The sequence below is a fragment of the Notamacropus eugenii genome, chromosome 2, assembly GCF_028372415.1.
Source record: "Notamacropus eugenii isolate mMacEug1 chromosome 2, mMacEug1.pri_v2, whole genome shotgun sequence".
Taxonomy (NCBI): domain Eukaryota; kingdom Metazoa; phylum Chordata; class Mammalia; order Diprotodontia; family Macropodidae; genus Notamacropus; species Notamacropus eugenii.
In genome coordinates, this window is record NC_092873.1 from 24,920,022 (window position 1) to 24,941,999 (window position 21,978).

General features: G+C 50.6%; 1 protein-coding gene across 1 annotated transcript in view; it reads right to left on the bottom strand.

Annotated features, from left to right (window-relative positions):
• Nucleotides 1-962: 962 nt before the first annotated feature.
• SLC67A1 (solute carrier family 67 member 1) overlaps nt 963-21,978 on the bottom strand; it is a 75,551-nt gene continuing 54,535 nt past the window's right edge. Inside the window, exons 9-11 of the mRNA XM_072639469.1 lie at nt 9,976-10,077; nt 8,393-8,513; nt 963-1,207 (exon numbers count right to left, since the gene is read on the bottom strand). Of these exons, the coding sequence (XP_072495570.1) occupies nt 1,020-1,207; nt 8,393-8,513; nt 9,976-10,077 (411 nt within the window). The 3' untranslated portion in view covers nt 963-1,019. The remainder of the gene's footprint in view (nt 1,208-8,392; nt 8,514-9,975; nt 10,078-21,978) is intronic.

The following is a 21,978-nucleotide window of genomic DNA, read 5'->3' on the forward strand; positions in this document are numbered from 1 at the left end:
GTTCTGATCTAGAAAAGAAAGGATGAGGAAGACTCTGTGGCTTCTTAAATTTGCTTGTTTGGGGAAGTGGGGTTTCACACCTCGAACAGGAGGGAAGGAGCCCAGAGCATGGCGATCAGTGTACCTTCTCTGGGTAATTCTGGTCTCTTTCAGGGACTCTCTGATGCAGTCCCTCCCCTCCCCTCCCCCCACCCTTCTTCTCCAGCCTCTTAACTGGCCTTCTTGCCTCCATCTCTCTTACCTTCTCCCTGTCTCTCTCTCTCTCATCATGGTCATCTGAGCCATCTATCTAATGTTCTGACTGCTGCTTCTGGATCCAAAGACTTCTGTTAGCCCATATTGGCTAACGATGAAAGCAGACCTCCTGGCCTGGCACTCAATGCCTTGCATTGTTTGTTTGAAATCCCTGCATCCTGACTTGTCTCACCCTTCCCTTCATGTTCTCTGCATTCTAGTCAAGCTGCACTGCTCTTGTCTCCTGTTCTTGGCCTGCCCTTTCCCACCTCCATGCCTTTGTCCAGTCTCCATACTTCAAAATGCATTCTATCCCTACTCCTATCTATTAAAGTCTTCAGGGCCCAACCCAGATGCTTTGTAGACCCCTCAGACTCTACCCTGTTCCTACACATCTGTCTGCATGTCAGGTCCCTTCTCCCTTCCGTAGACTTGAATCTTCTTGAGGACAAAGACGGTGTCACTTTTTATATTTTCTACCCTAGTACAGAGCACATAGTAGGAGCTTAACCAGTGTGTGGTGATTGAATAAAATTCCCGGGACTCTGCTCCAGCCTGCCTTCTCCAGGAAGCCCCCCTGATGACTATGGTTCACAGAGCATGCTTGAGGATGGTCCCTTCAAGCCTTTCCAGCTGCGGGACCTTCTGTTTCCTTGGCCTGAGTCTAGGCCCCCCAGGGCAGAATGGATAGCTTGCTTGGAGAAGGAGAGAAAGAACAGGAGGAGGAGGAGGAGGAGGAGGGCCCAAGGCCTTTATTACCAGGAAGTTAATCTTTAGGGTGAAGGTCACGGTGCTTTTTTGACTTTCTGGGGAATACTCTTCTTGCACAGATACAAGAACAGGAGAGAGTTGACAGCACACTGTAGGTAGCCAAAGGCAGCGACTCCGAATCTCTCATACAGGAGGCCACCGATGGTGGGACCGATGGTCCGAGTCAGAGGCTGGACAGAAGCACAGATGCCCAACATGGCACCTGGAGGCCAAGGGAGAGAGAACAGTCATCAGGCACAGTGGTCAGGGACCTTCCCTGACCATGGCTTTATTCTCTGGGGGGAGATGAGAACCCCTAACTCAGAGCTGGGTAGAACCTTAAAGGAGAGCTAATCCAAACCCCTCACTCTACAGGGGAGGAAACTGAGGCACAGGGAAGGGGAAATGACCTTCCCAAGGTCCCAGAGGGAGAGATGAGCAGGAAGTGCCCTGATGCCTTCAGAAATTGAGGACTATCCCCCCAAGCATCTCTGTGGAGACTCAACTGTCTGCCCACTGAGTGGAGGGAACATGGGATAACCCAAAAGGGTTAGCCCTTTTGTCCTCACATGCAAAGCCCTGTTCAGGCCCCATCTCCTCCATGCAATCTGCCTGGATTGCCTCCCCTCTGGGGGCTCCATTTCCATTCCTCTGCCCTATTTGCCCAGGTGCTTTTTCCTATCACACAGAGCCCTCTGTGGACTTCAGGCCCTGGGGCCTGGACACAGCTGAGGGTAGCTGCAGTACTTCTCTTTACTCAGAGTTTGTACTGGTCAGGGCATCATGAATACTACCTCAGACATGTAGTAGTGCAACCAGCCTTGGTTTACCCATCTATTAAATGGGGATGATAATAGCTCTAACCTCCCAGGCTGTGATTAGAATTAAATAAGTCAATGCATATAGTCAGTGAGTAATCAATCCTTGTTCATTGATTGTCAGATCCTACATGTTAGCTCTGGTGAAGAGGGTGAGGTGATGTCAGACAAGCTTGGTGGCACAGAGAGCCTCTGGGCTGGACCCAGAGTAAGGAAGGACCTCTGACAGACCCAGGTGACCCTGGATCAGTCATTCTCCTCCACCAGCTTCAGTTTTTCCCTCTTTTCTAAGAGAAGAATAATCATCATAGCCTTCAATGGATCTCCCAGGAGGTGGTGAGGCCCCAGTGCTTGGCAAGAAGCTGTGTGCTAAGGACAAAGTCTGCTCTCAGGGGTGGCCCAGCAGACAGGCCTTGGATACACCAGGTGCCAGGACACCAAGCCCACAGGGGTTTCCTGCTGCCTCCAGCTCCTGGGCCACAGTGTGCCAGGGAGACAGGGACAAAGATCACTGGCACTGTGACTCAGCCCTCCGAGGAACAATTATTCTGCTGCTTGCTAGCCAAAAATGGTGTTATTGAAGTGTAGAGCCAGCACACTGTCCCCAGCAGACAGTGTGCTCCTTTCCTGGGAGGGCAAGCACCTGAGTTTCCTGGGAAGTTCTTGGCAGGGAAAGGGCATCTCAGCCTGGGCAGCCCAAGAGCTCCTGGCCAGGCTGGAGGTCAGGGCCAGAGGCTTGCAGGCCCTGGATTGTGTGTCCGTCCTGGGCATCTTCCCTCTACTAGAGTTGTGGCACCAGTACCCCCTGCCACATCTAGCCCGTCCACACCTTGGCCTCATCTAGGTTGGTCCCCAGACAACAGACATTCTAAGTCAAGTTGCCCCAGGACTATTATAGCACTGAGCCTCCTGCCCAGACCCTCCCCACTCCCTTCTGTCCTTCAAAGCACCACCCAAAGTCAGCCTTCTCCTGGACGAGTCTGACCTGTCACAGCCCCTGAAGAGTGTGCCTCCTATTTCTCATTCTCATAGCTGACATTTGCAAATGCAGGCTTGTAAAGCAGTGGGATCAAGCAATGGACATTTCTTATTAAACACCTATTGGATTGGGTGCTATTTTTGGTTCCATTTTATAACTGGGGAAACTGAGGTTCAGGGAGTGTGTGAGGTGGGATTCAAACTCCGGTCTTCCTGACTCCAAGTCTAGAGCTCTGTTCCCTACAATATGCAGCCTCTGACATCCATTCCCATTAAGCTATAAGCTTATTGAAGGCAGGGCCCTGTGCTTTCTCTCGGGGGCACTCCCAGCACACCAAAAGCCTGAGTGGTCAGATAAATGTCTGCTCACTCTGCACAGTCTGTCACCAGACCCCTCCTCTGAGCCTGCCCAGCTTGGGAGGATTGGGCAGAACCTTCCAGAGCTCCTTGCTCCCATGAGGCTTTGCAGGAACATGGTATCAGCTGCTGGTAGGGACTAGCTGCGCTTCCTATGGCCAGGCAGGTTGTGTGCTGGGCTTGACCCATTGGAGGCAGGGGTCCTTGGCAGCAGGACACAGACTTCTGCTGGGAGATAGAGCTAGGGCTTGCCAGGGTCTGTGAATCAGCCCATTGCCCCATCTCAGAATCTGGCTTCTGTGGCCCTCCGTGACCTCAATAATCCTCATCTCTGACTCAAGCTTTGGGCAGGACTGTCAGCCTCAGTGTCGGTGAAAATGAATCTGCTCTGGGGCACCCTGAAGCCCTTGACCTCCAGGAACTTACTGTCTGGGAGGAAGACCCCAATTCCTAGCACCCTGAGGCTCATGGAGCCTTCCTTCCTTCCCTTCCTGGCTTCTGTTGGTCAGGTTGGACCAGGCCACGCTTTGGGATACTGTTGCACATCAGCCAGTGGTCAGATATTAGCACCTGCTTCTGGGCTCTGAGGATCATTGGTTTGTGGGGAGTAGAGAGCTCCCTTCCACCCACAAAGGCAGGAAGCCAGTGGAGGAAAGGAGAGCCTTGGAGTTGTAGGAAGTGTTGGAATTCTGGATCTGCCCTTTACTGGCTGTGTGACCTTGGCTCAGTGCCTTTCCTTCTCTGGACAATCATCTCCTCACCCGTTGGACTTGGTGAGCCCTGGGGTCTTTTCTAGCCCAGATCAGGGTATGATGACCATCTCATCTCTGTGACTGGTTGTAGCCCAAATGCTCAAAGAAGAAAAGCGAGGTAAAAATCAGTGGTGGGAACAAGCAAAGCTGCTCTCCTCCTAAGCCAAGGACTCTTCCTGTTGCCGTCTTTCCACTTGGTCTAGACCCTACCCCACCCCCAGGACCCTGACTCTGGTCCATAGAGTCCAGGACTTCCCCTTTGTCTGCATGATGGGGGAGCACCTAGGCCACTTCTGAGGCCCTAGGGGTGGGGGCTGGGTAAACAGCTGTTCTCAGGTTATTTGCTGGGAAGCAGCGCCAACATTGTGGGAGAGACATAGACAAGTAGGAAGAATGAGCCTCCCAAGGAGAGAACTGCTGGACCAGGGCTGGTTCAGGCTTCCCAGCAGGTCCTGTAAAATTCCCTCTGGGCTTCTTGTGGCAGGAGGGGGTGAAAGGTAGTGAAAGAAAGGTCCTGGCCTCTTGGGAGGTGTCTGCCCTCTCTTTGACCAAGACACTTTGAATAATTATCTAGGGCCCCCTGTCCTCAGCCCTAGAGACACAAGATGAAAAATCAGCCTAGCTTCTGGCTTTATAGTGTGTGTGTGTGTGTGTGTGTGTGTGTGTGTGTGTGTGTGTGTGTGTGTGTGTGTATGTGTATAATTACCTCATGAATACAGAGAATGCTCACTGCAGAGGGTGATGAGTACAAGGAGGGGGGCTGTTTTGTTTTAGCATCAGTATCCCCTAGCAGGGGACCTTGTAAATACTTAACACATGCTTCTGGCATTGGCTAGGAATGGAGACCAGAGAGTATCTGAGGAAGGAGAAATCCTGGCTGACTTCCCAGAGGAGACAACTAAATGGAACCTTGAAGGGTGAAAAGGCTTTTGCTAGGGAGAGATGAGGAGGAACATCTTCCTCCTGGCCTGGGGCCAGATGTCAGAGGCTGGACTCTCACTGTCCAGCCACAGAACCCAGAGAGACCCTGGGACCTGGTCATGATGGGGTCAGGGCCAAGAGATCATTCAGACAAAGGGGATGTCCTGGACTCTACGGACCAGAGTCAGGGTCCTGGGGGTGGGGTAGGGTCTAGACCAAGTGGAAAGACGGCAACAGGAAGAGTCCTTGGCTTAGGAGGAGACCAGCTTTGCAATCTTGTTCCCACCACTGATTTTTACCTCACTTTTCTTCTCTGAGCCTCAGTTTCCACATCTGTAAGATGAGGGGGCTGCATTCTTAGCTCAAACTTGCTGTGATTCTGTGGGGCCAGGCATCTCTTCCAGGCAGTCTGACTAGTCAGGGCCAAGGCAGGGACACCTTCATGTCCCTCTGCCCCTCCCAGATGCCACCACTGTGCCTTGGGTGAGGGGCACTGGGGGAGAAGCCTGGCCCTGGGCAGGGCCCACTTACTGTAAGCCTGGGCTGTGGGTAGAGCTGCCCTGCCCTGGCTGCCAGAGAGCCACCCAGGATCAAAAATGGGTGGCAGGTATTTTAATAGCTGCCTTTCTCCTTGGAAGACGCCCACACCACTTGCAAACAGTTGCTGCTCTAGATCCTGAGAGCAATCAGCTGGAGCCATCTGCCCCGGCTCTGGGAACCCATGAGCTGATGCTTTCTGAAGGAAAAGGACAGTGGGCCAGTGTGGAGCCCAAAAGGAGCCTCCCCAGACCTCAGCTCCCCGTACTTCTCTCCACCTGCTTTCCTCAAGATGCCCACTCTGGACAAGGGACCCTCCTCCCCTTGGAGGCCCTAAGTGCCCAAAGACGAAGTCTAGTCTGTGATTCAGGTCCCTGGCTCTCTGCGCACCAGACTCCTTGCTACCTCCACACCATGGCTCGCGCTGCTGTCCACAGCCTAGCCATCCAATCCTTTGAGGCCTGATGGGAATTTCACCTCCATTAAGAAGCCTCCTCTGTTCTGCCCCACCCACATTCATCTTCCCATGGCAGGATGTCCCTCCTCTGGCCTCACTGCTCATTCCAACAGGGGAGGAGGGGTGAGCTCTCCCTGCCTCCTGGGGTAAGCCCTGTTTTCTCGGTGACTGAGCTCTCCAGAGGCTGATGGGACCAAGTCTGTTCCTTTTCCATTCGCACTGGAGTGGCTGAACACAGAGGTAGCGCTCCAAGGTGCCATCTGCAGATGGGGTAGAGGGCTGACCCACAGTTTTCAGCTGTTGGCCTGGCCCACCCTTACCTATCCTCTCAGCCCCCAGACCAGGCTGCCTTCTGCCTATCTCTCACACCCAGGGTCTTAGTAAGCTCAAGGGGTCAAGGGAGAGGGGGAGGGAACTTTGATGACCACCTGAGAGGGAAAGCACAGGCCCCAGGTCTCACAGCCAGTAAGCAGAGAGGCTGGTCTTTAGACCCAGAGCCCCTTCCAGACTCAGTCCCCTTAACCAGAGGCTCAGCCCCAGCAGGAGGGAAGGTGGGGCCTGCCTTCGAATCTGTCCCTGTCCCCTCAGGGGAGGGATGGAGGCTGGAGCCTTTGCAAGACAGGAAGCTGTCTTCTGACTCCTCACAAAGAGCCTTTGAGCTGTGGCCTGGCTCTCTGACAGCTCGCTTAGTGTTCCCTCCCCCGCTCCTGGGCGGTCCTACCCCTGGGCCCCAGAACCATTTCCTGGGGGCCAGCACTGTCCCTGGGGAACTAAACAGGGTCTCAGCTTTCCAGGTGGCCTGGAATTCTGGAGAGGTTAGGAGGAGCACAGCCATCGAACCTTCAGACACACTCACCAAGACCAGTGCTGGGACTTCCTGAGTCTTTCTCCGTCTATCCACGCTGGTTCTATGATGGAGCACCCACCACTCCCTCAGTCTTCAGGGCCCTTGTCAGGCATGCTCATTGCCCCAAGGCCTGGCAAGCACTTTACCTGGACCATGGGCTGCTTGTACAGGCACTCAATGCCACTGGCTGAGCCCCTACTATGTGCACAATGAGGTATAGATGGCAAGAGACACAAAGCACCTGAATCCCTGAGTTAGGCAGGCCCATGAGACCTCTCTGGTCTACCCTGCACCTGAATGAGAATCCCTAACAAGTCTTCAGTGGTTCCCTGAGACTTCCTAAATGAAACTCACAACTCAGTTCAGAACACAATACAACTCAGAACCATCTTGCCCTGTGTCTTATCACTCACCTCTATGGGCCAGTCAAACTGGATGACTGCCTGTCCCTGAATATTCCCCATGCCTGTCCACCTCCGGGTCTTTGCTTAGGCTGTGCCCAACACTAGGAACACTCTTCCTTACCCTTTTTGCCTATTGAATTCCCACTAATCCTTTAATACTTAGTTCGAATGCCACCTTCTCTGGAAATACTTGTGGGGAATGATTTTTGCTGAGGCCCTCACACAGTTCAGTACTGGCCCCTCTCTGAGGCGTGGATCATTCTGTTTTGCACCCAATACCCCGAGTTTGTTCCTTATTCCCTCACTGAGATCATGAGCTCCCTAGGTCAGAGATGGGACAGGTTTGATCTCAATTCTGCCGCAGTCTCACTGACCAGAATGGATTTATGCAAATAGTAGGTGCTTACTGCTTGTTGACCAAATGGGTGAATGAAGATGGTGAGAGCTGGAAACCAATGGACTCTGAGGCTGGGGCCTGGCCTCTCCTCAGACTGCCCCTCCCAGAGAAAAGAACATTCCAAGATTCTCTACAGCTGTGCAGGGAGGATGGGATGAGGTGGGATGGGGTAGAGTGGAGCCTCCCCTGCGGAGCTACCCCTTGGGGAAGGGCTCCATGCTGGCCTAACAGCTTTCATCCCATTGGCCAGAAGGGAAAGCTGAGACAGAGAGTCCCAGTCAGCAAGAAACTGGTCCAGACGTAGAGTGACTCCAACCACTGAGCTACTCTGCCTCTCAGGGGATGCATATGGAAAGAGGAAGGGTGATTCTTCCCCCTCTCTTCCTCTACTCTCACTTGGGCCCTCACTATCTATTGATCAGCCCTAGAGTATTACAAAAGCTGCCTAATTATTCTCTCTGCCTTTAGTACCAGATTGATTATCCCTAGGCACTACTTTGACCCCACGCCTCCATCCAGCCCCTGGATCAAAGCCATCTCAAGCTGGTCCAAGTAGGCTAGCTTCCCCTTTAGGATGCTCCCCTCCCTGAGGCTGCCTGGCTGGCTGCCTGTCTCCTAGGAGAGAGGGATAGCCATGATATCTCTTTTCTTGTCCGTTGAGTCTCCTTAGCCCAACCTTGCCTCATCTTTTCACACTGGGAAGTTTATCTGGAGGGGAGGGTGGGGAGCGATAGATGGTGGGAAAGAGGGTTCGGGGAGAATGGAGGGCACCAGACAAACTAGGCTCAGCCGTGGGGCGGCCCTGGGAGCCAGCAGCTTCCCAGGGCACTCCTGTGGCTGGCAAGGTTATACTCGCCTCTCCCACACACCCACAGGGCCCTCACCCTGTGCTGGGAGCTGGGACTGTGCCTGGGGGGAGGGGCGACCTGCTCCCTCTTACCTGTGTCTGAGGGGGGCACTGACTTGGTGAGTATGCTGTCTGTGATGATGTTCATGATGCAAAGGCTGAACACAAAGCCAGGGACGATGAGGCAGAAGTGTAAGACGTTGGTCATCAGGACCTGTGGGAGGGAGGAGCCTCTCAGACACCAGCAGGACCCTCCCAGGCCAGGGGAGGGGCTCCCACCCCCAAGCCAAGTCTGTGGCGGTGAGAGCTGTATGCTAGTGTGTGTGCATGAACATATGTGTGTGTGTGAGTATGTGTGTGAGTGTGTGTGTGAGTGTGTGTGTGCATGAACATATGCGTGTGTGTGAGTGTGTGCAAGTGTGTGTATGAGTGTGTGTGTGTACGAGTGTGTGTGAGTGTGTGCGAGTGTGTGTATGAGCATGTGTGTGCGAGTGTGTGTGTGAATGTGCATGTGTGCGAGTGTGTGTGTGAGTGTGTGTGTGTGAGTGTGTGTGTGTATGCGTGTGTGTGTATGTGTGTGAGTGTGTGTGTGTATGCGTGTGTGTGTATGTGTGTGTATGTGTGAATGTGAATGCCTATGAGTACGTGTGTGTAGGAGAGAATGTGTGTGTCCCTCTGGGAGGCTGGTGGAGGGGTGATGAGGCTGGCAAGAATATACCACGGGCAGTCATCAGGAACCCACTTCCTCCCTTTCTCTGGCCTGACTAGTCCAGCCTGGAATTCTGCCAGCGTTGGGAGAATCCAAGTGGCTCTGAGAGTATCTGAATCCCTCCTAGCTTTCACTTCATGTGGGTCCTCACAGCCTTCACTGCCTGTGGGCAGGAAGAAAGAGGAAGACACTGGGGAGGCCCAGTCTGGCCTGGCCTGTGGGTGACTGTTCCCACCCCTTGGGCACTGCCAGAGCTGCTGGCTCTGTGTCCCCAGGGAGCCCCTGACCCTGGTCCTGGCCTCTCATCTGACGCATCAGCTGGGCAGAAGCCATTGCTGGGAGGATGCTGCTGCATCCTTCCCCTTGAACTCCCTGATTAGGCCTCGTGCTCCTGGCCTTGGCAACAGCCAAAGGAGGAGGCAGTGCTTCTGGTGGGCTGGAGAGCTGGCTCCCAGCCCCAGCTCTGCTGCTGACCCTGTGTCCCTTCAGTCTGTAAAATGAGGGTTTAAACTGGATGATCTCCAGGCTGCCTTTCAGGGCTGACGTTTGTATCCTAAGCCAGAGCTGGATGTCAGCTCCACCATTAACTAGCTGTGGGAACCCAGGCCGGCCCCTTCAGACTTTCTGGGCTGCCTCCATTTCTGTCTCTGTCTGCAGAGGGGGCTGGACTAGGCCTCCATGAGGTTCCTTCCAGCTCAGAATCCTAGAAAGCGAGAAGGTCCTGCATGCTCTATGTTCTTATAAATGCAAATTTATGCATTTCTGACTAGTGAAAGAATATGGAATGAATGAATGAGGAATCAAGGCAATAAGTCAGTAAATAAGTGAATGAGGATGTGAATGAGTGAATGAATAAAATGATGAATGAATGAGCAAATGGCTAATGGAATGAGTGAGTGGATGAGTGAGGAGCCCAGGGAAGGATGGGTGCACAGGAAGGAGGGAGCAGGGGAAGGATGAGTCTCACCATAGCCAGGCCCACAGAGCAGAAGGCAAAGATGCTGGCGCGGAGCAAGGTGCCCTCGGAATACCATTCAGTCAGCCGCCCAACCAGCAGGCCTTGCACCATCTAAGGAAAGCAGATTTGGATCAGTCATGGACAGTCAGGTGAGCACCATGAGCGAGGCATTCCCGAGATGCCAGGGACACTCCCAGGGCATAGGAGGCCACTTCTGGGAACAAAGGACCCCAGGATTCAGGGACAGCCTCTTCCTCGGCCCTCTCCCCAGCTCCAGGACTGTGGGAGAACGCATGGGACACACACAGACTCAGGGACGGATGGTTTTCTTGCAAGGTCTTGCCCCCTTTGAAGCTGACTGCCTGCCTTGAGGTTCACTCCAGCCATGACAAATAGATTTCAAGGTCACTGGTCTGGACATTGGGGAAGCTTGTCTGTCTGAGATCTGTGGAGGGCCCTTTCCCCCAAAGAGCTAGGTTCCCCTGATCTATCCCAGAGAGAATGAATGTCTTTCTGGGCAGGAACTGGAGGGAGGAAGGACCACGTGAAAATAGGCAGTCATTAATGAGAAGAGCCAGAATTTCCATCATGAGTGAAGGTCTCCTTTGAACCTCACAAAAATCCTGCAAGGCAGGTGCTCTTATCATCTTCATTTTACAGATGGGGAAACTGAGGCACAATGTGTTTAAGTAACTTGCCCAGAGTCACCTAGCTGGTTAGTGTCCGAGGCAGGATTTGAGCTCATTCGTATCCCATTGTGTCATCTGGCCATCCTCTTCCACCTTGGAGAGGATGCAGTTAGATGGAGACAGCCTAGGGTAGTAGATACAGTGCTGGACCTACAGTTAGGAAGACCTGACTCCTGCACTTGCCAACTGTGTGACCAGGCATGTCACAACCTTGGTCTTAGTTCTCAGCCCCTCACAATCAGACACAAACCAAAGCATTAGGTTTAAAAAGGCTTACATGAACTGATGCAAAATGAAGTGAGCAGAACCAGGAGAACATTGTACACAGTAACAGTAACATTGTAACAATGATCTACTGTGATAGACAGCTCTTCTCAGTGATACAATGATCCAAGACAATTCCAAAAGATTCATGATACAAAAATGCTATCTACCTCTGAGTGAAGATTGAAGCAGAATTTTTTTTCACATTTTCTTTTTCTTGGGTTGGGTTTTTTTTTAGCCTCTGTTTTCTTTCACAAAATGACAAATGTAGAAATATTTTTTGCATGACTGCACATGTATAACCTTTATCAAATGGCTTGCCTTTTCATCGAGGGGGAGAGAAGGAGAGGAGGGAGAGAACTGGAAACTCAAAATTTAAAAAAAATGCTAAAAATTGTTTTTAGATGAATTGAAAAAATATTTGAAAATAAATTTTAAAAATAAAATGTTCCATACAGTTAAGTTACTATTATAAATGGATGAGAACTCAAGTGTTCACACTACGGTGTCAAGGACTGATAGTTTAAGATTTGACCTCTGTCAGAGGTATGTGCATTTTCAAAGAGGAGCTAGGAGAAATAAGTTATGCAAGGAATGGGGTATAGAACTCTATCTTGCCCTACAGGAAAATAGAAGGGAAGGGGATAAGATAAGGGGCACATGCTAGAAGGGTACATTGGGGGAAGGGGTAACCAGAATGCACATTGGGGTGTGGGGAGGGGAGAGATGGGGAGAAAATTTGGAACTCAAAGTCTTGTGGAAGTGAATGTTGGAAACAAAAAATAAACTAATAGGAATTAAAAAAATAAAAAATAATCTTTAAAAAATAAAGAGGAGCTAGGAGCCAGCAGCCAGCAATAAGTTAACTCCTTGGAAATGACCAGTCATATTTCAGGTGACCAGGAGGAGGAGCAGGGAAGACACCCCTGGGTCAGTCACCCCAGCAGATCTCTGGACATTCCTCAAAGGAGGAATGTGGCAGTTTTTGTTCTCCTGTCTGATAATGGAGAGGCCCTGAAAGGCCTCCCTGGACTGAGAGATGGTGACTCAGCACCTACTGCTGTAAAACCAGGGCTGGGGCCCAGTAAGCCAGGGAGGCACGGCCTTTCATATGCGTTGCAAGGTCTGAATTAATGTGGGAGTTCTCTTTCTCACGTTTGTTCCTAGTGGGGGGAGTAAAGGTTTTATGTCTATCTTGGCCTGAGCAGAGCCCACAACTGGGACTCAATCACCTGTAGACAAGGGAGCCTCCAGTGCTCCACAGCCTCACTTTTTCCTGACCTGACTTGGGGCTGGGTTGGGATCTGGGCTCTCCCCCTTATTCCTGCAATGACTTTGACCCCATTGCTTCCCATTGGATGTCGCAAATGTATGAGATCCTGCCCAGCTCTGCCATTCTGCCTCTGTGGGTCTTTGCTCTCTCCTGAACCCAGGGAAGGCCACTCAGGCTCATGCTAAAGCACCTAACTATGCTCCCCATTCCCATGTCTGGCCTGAGGGCAGCCAACTGCAGATCCTGAAGGATTCATGGAACAATGATACACTTCTGGAAGTATGGTTCTGGTCCCAGCAATGACCTTGGCCAAGCCTCTTTCTTTCTCTAGGGCCTCAGTATCCCCCTCTATAAAATGAAAAATTTAGAAGCAATAGTTTGGAAGGGAAAGCATTTGACCTTGAGTATGAGACCTGAGTTTGAGCCTGAGCTCTTCTGCTAACTCTTCCTGATTATGACTATGATTGACTATGGCCAAATCCTTGGGTATCTCCAGGCCTCAGTTTCCTCTTCTATCACATAGGGATAAGGTGACTTACAAAGTCTTTCTTTTGGAGTCATGAGGAAAATACTCTGTAAGCCCTTGTAATTTGTTATGTAAATCTTTTGCTGAATCCTCATCCAGAGAATGTTCTCTAACTGTAGGTATCCCTGGGTGATTTCATCAACTCCTGTGGATTTAATTACCATCTATCCCTATGCCAGTGTTTCTCAGATCTACTTTTTCTGTCCCAAACTCTCTGCTGACCTCCATTCTCAGATCTCCAACTACCTTTCAGACATCTCAAACTAAATGTCCAGTAGTAAACTCAACATGTACAAAATGGAACTTATATCCTTCCTCCTAAAACCTCCCCTCCAGATTCAGTCTGTTGCCAAGACCTGTCAGTTTCACTGCTGCTGATTCTCTGGTCCATTTCACCTCTGCAGCATCTCTGGTCCATTTCACCTCTGCAGCTTCTCTTATCCACTTCACCTCTACAGTATGTCTGGTCCTTTTCATCTCTGTGTTATCTCTCCAATATCCCCTTTTTCTCCTCTGACACTGCTCCTATCCTGGTGCAGAACTTCATCACCTCACACCTGGACTATTGTGATAGCTTCTGGTGAGTCTGCTTGCCTCAAGTCTCTCCCCACTCTAGTCCATCCTCCACTCAGTGACCAAAGTGATTGACCTCAAAGGGTAGTTCTGATCATGTCATTCCCCTCACCTCAATAAACTCTAGCGATTCCTTATTGCCTCTAGGATAAAAAATAAAAATGCTCTGTTTGGCTTTTAAAACCTTTCACAGCCTGTCTAGCCCCAACACTTCCAGTATTCTTATACCTACTTGTCCTCACCCAGTACTTTGTGGTCTAGTGACACTGGCCTCCTGGCTGTGCATGGTGCAAGATCCTCCATCTTCAGACCTGGGGACTTTTCACTATCTCTATTGAAGGTACTACCATCTTCCCAGCCTTTCAGGTGGTTGAAAGGAGGCTCACAGCTTCAGGATCAACCTTGAGTCCCCTATCACTTATCACCCTTCTCTCCCAATCCAATCAGTTGCCAGAATCTTGTTTCTATAAGCTCTCCGACACCTCTTGTGTTCAAATTCATAGGCTACCATCCCAGGTCAGTTCCTTGGCATGGGCTTTTCATTTTATTCCTGGTTTCTAGTCTCTCTTCTGTGCAATCAAGCCACCCTTTAGTTGCCAAAACAACTTTCCTAGAGCACAAGTCTGACCAGGTCATTCCCCCACTCAAGACCTGTCCTTTTTACTTCTAGGACAAAGTACTAGCTCATCTGGTTGGCATATAAAGTTCAGGAAGTCTGACTCCCATTTCCTTTTTGAGAATTATTACTCTGTTTTCCTTCCTGTGTTTCCAGGCAAGCTTGCTTCTCACATCACAAGGGACATGTCCCATCTATGTGCCTTAATTTTCTTCCAGACCCAGCTCATTTGCTACCTGTCTCAGCCTCCCCCTCCCCCAAGTCTTTCCAGATCTTTCTGGGTCTTATTGCTACCTCTGTTCTTAAATATCCTTCTGTTTACTCTCTAAGTGATGGAAGAACCCTGAGAGCCATTTTGTCTTTGTGCTCAAGGCATGCAGTAGGTGCCTAATAAATGCTTGTCAAAATGAATGGATTAGGAGGGGGCCTGGGTCTCAGGGGAAGGTCTGGAAGGACTGGAGAGTGGCAAAGCTGCTGAGGTAGGTCCTGTTTTCCAGGTCAGAGCTGCTTCCTCCCAGGGGACTCAGGTTTCCAACTGTAGGCACTGTCCCCAGCTTGAGATCCAGTCTGTGGGGAGGATGCACCCTGAGTTATGGGAGTTAAGGCTAGCTAAACGCAGACCCAGACTCAGCAGCAGCAAAAGCACAGGGAGAAGAAGGAAATCCTTTGTATGAGGGACAAAGGGACAATACCCTGGCTGTCTACACAGGCCACAGTGACAAAGGGAAGCTGGTTAACTCTCTGAGATGCCAGTTCAGTGTCTACCCTCATCACTTCTCACTTGGACTATCGAAGCAGCTTCTTAATTGTCTTTTCCTCTCTACTCTGCCCTACACACTACTTTGATACTGGTCTTCCTAAAGCACAGACCTGACTATGTCACTCCCTAGCTCAAGAGCTCCAGGAGCTGGCTCCCTATTGCCTCAAAGATCCAATACAAGCTTTCTCCCTCCAGGGATCTCTACGGCTGCTCTGCCTGACGTAGAATGCACCACCTGAGCCAAAGGCCTCTTCTGCTTGTCCTATGCCCTGAGCACCCTCCCTTCACTTCCTATTAATAAAGACATGGCCAGCCTCTTGGGCAGGGCCTAGGCCTCATTCCTCTTTGCACACTCTTTCCCCAGGCACAGAGGTGGCCTGTGTCCTAGGAGGATGCCTCCATTTCTTCCGTATCTCCTGTTAAGAGGTTTAAAGAAAGCCTCCTCAAATTAACTTTGTGCATCTTTAGATCCTCCAGAAATATTCATTCTAAACAAGAGACCTTTGCTCAGTGAGTAGTGGACACATGAAAGCCTATAGTGGGCAAGCCTTCTGTGGGGGATTCATAGGAGGAAAGGCATAAGAGTGGCTTTGACTTGAGGGGGTAATACCTGCACTTGCAGAGGGCCTGCCTATGTGAAGGAGATCCCAGAGTCATCAGAGGCCTGGAGGGTGCTAGGAGGAGTCTTGCCATCCTTGGGGGACTTTCCTTTGGAAGTGAACCTCTGAGGATTCTGAAGTTCCTGGAAACATTTCTAGTTCCCTTGAATCATGCCACCATGCTGCAGCTGGGAGAGGCTGGCATTCTGATATTCTTGACTCAAGTTCAATGATTGCTTCCCCGTGGGATGCTCCCTTGAATTCTTCTTGTCTGTGCACTCAGCACCTGAAGCCTCCACCCCGGCTCCTCTCCCAACTCTGAGCTTCCTTCAAGGCCAAGGACAAAATCAAGTTGGTCCCCACCTTCCTCCTGAAAGGTGGCCCTCTCCAGTCCCCCCATCTCCCAGCAGCTACTTCTCTTTTCTCTGGGGCCTGTCTTTGGTCTCCACTGTCTGACACTGGTATTCCACTGTCTGATACTCCCAAGGCACTTGGTCTCCACTGTCTGACACTGGTATTCCACTGTCTGATACTCCCAGGGCACTTGGTCTCCACTGTCTGACACTGGTACTCCACTGTCTGATACTCCCAGGGCACTTGGTTTCCACTGTCTGATACTGGTATTCCACTGTCTGATACTCCCAGGGCACTTGGTCGCCACTATCTGATACTGGTACTTGCCAAATTCCTTTCGTTCAATTCAACACCCAAACTCATCAAGTGCTTTCTAAGGCCAGGCCTTGTGTTTGGGGGCGACCTTGCTCCCTGACACCCTACAGCTTCCCAAAACTCTGAGCTGGGAGGAGCTGGGGGTCGATGTAGCCTCTGTCTGGAGCCCTCCTGGGAGGGGCGACTCACACCTCCTACAGGTAGCCTCTTCCACACTAGGACAACCCGGTATCATTGGCAGGAGCTATCCCTCTCTCTGAATCTTTCCCCTGGGCTCCTGGCTCCGCCTTCTCGGGCCAAACAGGACAAAGGCTGACCCTTCCCCCACAGGTCAGCCATCCTGGTGCTGCATTAAATTTTCCAGCCTTCTCTTCTCCAGACAAACAATCCCAACCCCTCCTGCCTCTCTATAGACTTTTTCCAGTTTCTTAATGTGCTTCCTTAATTGTGGGGCCAAAATGAACACAGAGACCTAAGTTCAAATCCACCCTCAGAAACTTATTAGCTGTGTGAGCCTGGGCAGTCACCTAACCTTTGTCTGCCTCAGTTTCCTCAATTGTAGAATGGAGATGATAATAGTACATATAGCTCAGGGTTGTTGAGAGGACAAAGTATTTGTAAAGATCATATCACAGTGTTGTAGGCACATTGTTGGTGCTTAAATAATGCTTATTCCCTTCCTTCCTTCCTTTATGTGCTTTGTCTACACTATCTTCTACTTAGCCATTGATTCTTCACACCCAGGTGTCATACTTTACATTTGTCCCCATTGAATTTCATCTCTGTAGCTACGGTCCAATGCTCTGACCTGTTGAGATTTGCTGGGGGCAGCAGGACAAGGCCATGGAGGCTTCTGACATAGGGGAACACAAATGGGCATCAGTACAAGGGGCTGGGGCACCACAGGGAAAGCAGCTGGTAGGCCTGACCTACCCCCACCTAGACTTTGTGGTCCTTGAGGGCAGGAGGCTCAACAGAGGAAACTAGGCATTTCGAGTTGTAAGAGAGAAGACTAGGGTTCTGCCATATCTTGAGATGTCACCTGGAAGAGGGATTAGCCTTGTTCTGTGCACTTGGCTGCAGAAGGCAGAGCCAGTAGCCAGAATGATGGGGAGAGGGGTTCTAAAGATGGAGATTTATGCTTGATGCAAGAAAAAAAGCTTCTCAATAACAGACCCAAGGGGGAAGAGGCTGGCTTGAGAGCTGGCCCAGGGGTATGGGGGGATGGTTACTTGCTGGGATTGGCGGGCAGGGATCACCTGCTTAGATCTGGGTTCAACCAGGTGGCTTCTGATGCCTCTTCCAGACTGTAGGTACCTTGGCTTACTGTGTGGGTTCATGTTAGATGTGAAGGGACTTGCCCAAGGTCACACATCGGACCAAGCTGAGGAGCCAGGTGTCTTGACTCCTAGGATGGTATCCTTTCCATCACACCAGTCTTAGTGTACACACTTTGGAAATCATAGAACCTTGGTAACTGCAGAGTGTCGGACTTGACAGCTACTACAGGAGACATTTGCATAGTACTGAGGGGCTTGTGATGTGATTGATATTCATTATGTCATCTGAACCTCATAACTGCCCTGGGAGGGAGGTGCTATAATTATCCCCATTTTACAGATGAGGAAACTGAGCCTGAGAGAGGCTAAGTGACTTGGTCTGGGTCTCCCAGAAAGTAAATGCCTGTGGCTAGATTTGAACCTGAATTCTTCCTGACTCCAGGTCAAGCATTGAGTCCACTGGACCAGATAGATTTTCTGTTATAGCCATTGGAATTGGAAAGGACCGTCAAGGGTCATCTAGTCAGATCTGCCAGCCACTGCCCCCCCTCTCCAGTATCTTGGATCTCTCTACCTCTCCTGGCTCTGTCTGTAACTAGAGTCCAATTCCTCCAGTTCCATTTGAAGAACTCTCCTTGAATCTGTTGTCTCTTCAAGCTAGCTATCAACTTGTCTCTTTAGATCACTTGGAAGAATAAAGAAATGAAAGCTAAGTTTGGGAAAGAGACCAGAGGCCTTACATGAAAGCATGATACAGTCATGAGGTCAATGATCAGACATCTACTGGAATTTTCTCTTTGCAAAAAGGTGCAGCTGGTTTCTGGGGTGAAAATGATGGAGACTGGAGGTGAGTGACTACTTCCTTTGGGCATTTGTGAGGGAGTTGGAAAGGAGAAGGGGCAGAGTCTGATAGGATCCTCAACTCTGGGGGAGTCAATTTCAAAGGTTCCCAAATCAGTAAATGGAAAATGCTAGTGGAGCAGAAGAGAGGCTATATGCTCTCAAGACAGGAACCCTAAAGGCTCAAAGAAAAATTTCCCAGAGGAGAAAAAAGAAAAGGTATAACCCTAAAGAGACTGATGTGGATGCACAGGGGGCTCACCAACCAGTCCACTGGAATCTTAAAAAGGCACTTCTGGAACAGAGGAAGAAAAGCAGGTAAGAGTATGCATACAACAGCATAACATGGGCCTGTAAAGAGAAGGCCACCCTTGGGACCAGGAGGATCCAAGGTAGGATAGTGCCGATGCTATGACAACTGGTGACCCAGAGAAGGCAGAGCTGCCCAGCTATCACTCTCTTGCTTCCTTGGCCAGGAAGAATGACTTTTAGGCAGAACATCAATGGCTCAGAGGGAGCCAACACCCAAGCGAAGTGAGGAGAGAAAGAGAGCAGCCGGCTGTGCTGAGGGAGTGCTAATCCTTGGGCCCAAGAGCTGAAAGGAGTGGCTGATGTGACCGCCAGCATGGCAACAGGGATGTCTGGAGAACAAAGGAGGTGCCACAGGACTGAGGAAGGACTCGGTCACTGAGACTGACCGATTCCCCCAGGATTCCTGGGTATCTGATGAGAGGAGCCAAAGTGGGGACAGCCCAGAGGCATCATGGCTTTCCTTCCCACTTCCTTTTCTAGCAGGTTTGTTCACATGATGCATGGTTGAGGCAATACTGTAAAGGCAGTGGCTTTCAGCACAGTATTTGATAAAGTCTCTCCGACTATTTTAATGGGACAATATGGCTGGTGCTAGGTATAGCTGGACCTTCTATAACTGGTCCCCAAGAGTAGCCAGTTAGGGTCCACAAATGCTCAGGGACTCCCCAAAAAGCAAAATTTGGCTTCACGTTGAGGCTCTCAGGAATCTGCTCTCTTGCTATCTGGATCTCAGTCATAGAGAATCAGCAAATCTTAGCATTTCAGGGTTTGAAGGGGACTCAGTGGCATCTAATGCAAGCGCTTAAGTGATCAAGAATACTTTTTATAATTTCCCCCCAAAAGTGTTCTCCAGCTTTGGCTTGGAGACTTCCAGGGATGGGGAGTTCACCACCTCCTCAGGCCATCTTATTTTGGGGTGCCTCTCCACTATTTAATGTGTTTGGTGATGCCTTCTGTTTTTAATATCTTAGTCATTTGAATACTTCCCCTGCTAGATTGAACCTTCACTTGTGACAAAGACAACCAGACAAAAATATCTAGTGACTGCACCTGATAGAACAGTCCATCCTCATAGTCTCTGCCTCTCTGCCCCACTGCTCCTGCTCATACAAATCTTCTCATGTTTCTCTAATTCCTCCCAGTCCTGTGTCTTGCTGCACAATCATATCTCACTAGATTCGTGGGCACACCCCCTTTGTTTACAATCCTTGGAGACCACATGAGGTAACTGTGGATATTTTGGCAGGTGTTAGAGCTGTGTTTCTATCTTTGACTTCTTGGGGCCATGTGACCAACAGAGGGATGGTGGCGTCAAAGGGCACAGACAGTCTGATAGTTCAAATCGTTGGGACATTTTTCTTGGCATTTATCCTGAATGAGCTTCTCAGAAGCTCCCACTCATTGTTTATGGATCTGTCCTCTGGGGCCAAGGAAAATAAGGCTGATACTGTCAGGATAGGACATATGCTCATGTTCGCCCATCTCTTCAGCCAGGCCTCACCTGGCTTGGCTTCAGTCCTTCACCCTCCTGGATGCCCTTCTCTGAAAAGTCCTTTCTAACACTCAGCTGCCAAGCACATGCCAACATACTCCTTCCCCCCATGGGAGAAGGGTGGGGCATGGGCTCTTGTGGCTTGTGGCCCCTTCTTTCATGAGTCCTTGTTCCACACTCAAATCCAGCTCAACGGGCTTGAGTTACTGCCTCCCTCCACCTCAGCCGACCTTCTCTGCTCCTGCCTGAAGTACCCAGGATGAATAATGGTAGTCATTATAATAGCTAGCGTCTGTCTAAGGTTTGTGAATCACTTTGGATCAATCTGCCATCCATCTCTAACTGCCTCTCTACCTCCATCTATCTGGCTAGTTATCTGTCTTTATCTGTGTATCTACATATTGATCTCCATTTATACTCATCTATGTGTGTATGGATGTATCAACATGTGTATCTGTGTGTCAGTGTATGTATGTACCTATGTGTGTATGGATCAATGCATGTATCTATATGTATGGATGTATCAATGTGTGCATGTATCTATGGATCAATGTATGCATGCATGTATATGTGTATGTATCTATGTGTATGGATGTATGGATGTATTTGTATCTCTCATACAATTCTCACAACCCTGGGAGGGAGCCGTTATTATTAATCTCCTTTTCTAGAGACAACGTGACTTGCCCAAGGTCATACAGCTAGCAGCCCAGGGCCTGAGGCAGGCTTTGAATGAGGTCTTCCTGATGCCCAGCCTAGCTGAGTGGTCTGTTTGGACAGCACTGGGCGGCAGTGAGTCCTGAAGACCCTGCTCAGAGATGTCTCCTTGGGAAGTGTGCCCTTGGTTCCTCAGGCCCAAGTGGGTCCTCTTTTCTTCAGGTTTCTGGGAGATCTTTTAGGGCCCCTCCCCTCACACTGCATCTGCCTCACTGTTCTTGTCCAGGTGATATTTCAATTGGTCCAGGGGAGCTTCCTCAGGGCCAGGTCCTGGGCCTTGACCTCAGCTTGCGCTCAGTAAGAGTAAGACGGATTGGATGCTGAGTCTTCTGCCTGACCCAAGAAACTGCCTGACAGATGAACTAGGGCACAGGAGGGCATGTGGGTGGTGTGACCCTGGAGTCAGGAGAAGCCTGTTGTGGTCCCTCTGGCATGTTCCTTTGGTTCTAATTTCTCAAAATAATGTTTTCGTTGGCCTGGGTCCCACTTTGGCCATGTGCAGAGCTGGGCCTGGCATCTCTCAGTGGGCCTGTGTTCCACATTCTGGGATCTACAGCCCAGACTTCCCACAAGGTGAGGCATCCACAGCAGCCTCCTCTGTCCCCAGGCACCTACCTCAGCCCTTTGGCCCAGGAAATGACCAGTGCCTGGTAGTAGGAGGTCATGCCCACAGCCTCAGGTTCAGGCCCTTTGGCCAGACTGACCCAGAGATATTACACCAAGATGGAGATGCAAGAGGTTACCCAAGAGGAGATGCAGTGTGGGCCAGGAGCCCCATGCCTGGAATCAGAGGACCCTCCCTGCTCTCTATGAGCCTTAGTTTCCCCTTCTGTCAAATGAAGTGGTTGGGTCTAGTGATTTCTGAGCTTTCCTCCAAATTTGGACTCCTCTGCTTTCCCAGGCTGCCTGGAGCTCTAGGGTCAAGTGGGGAGCCAGGGATTCTGACCCAATCCTCCCTGCAGAGAGATGATCCTAGGGAAGGGCCTGGATGTGCTCCACCTCTGACACTGAAGATCAGCCTCTTGGCCCGGCAGCTTGAGAGAGGGTCTGACACTCCCACACAGAGACGTCATCCCACCTTTGACTTAATCCAGTGACTGCCTCGTCATCTCTGCAGGGACAGGGAGTCTGTCCTGCTTGGGAAGGAGGCAGTCTACTTCTGGCCAGCTTTGGGAACCATGGGAAGAGGCCCAGGCTCTCTCTCTCCCCCAGCCCTGAGTGTAACTGTTTGTCAAGGATCAGTCTTCTCAATAAAAGCTTATCGAGTGTAAACAGTGCTGGACTGGGCATTGTAGGGAGGGCTGGCCCATTTGGCTCCCACTTCTGCAGGCAAACAAGGCTGTCTCTTCAATGGAGACATCTGTGTGTGCTGAGGCCCCCCTCCCCCTCCCCGCCCCAGGGA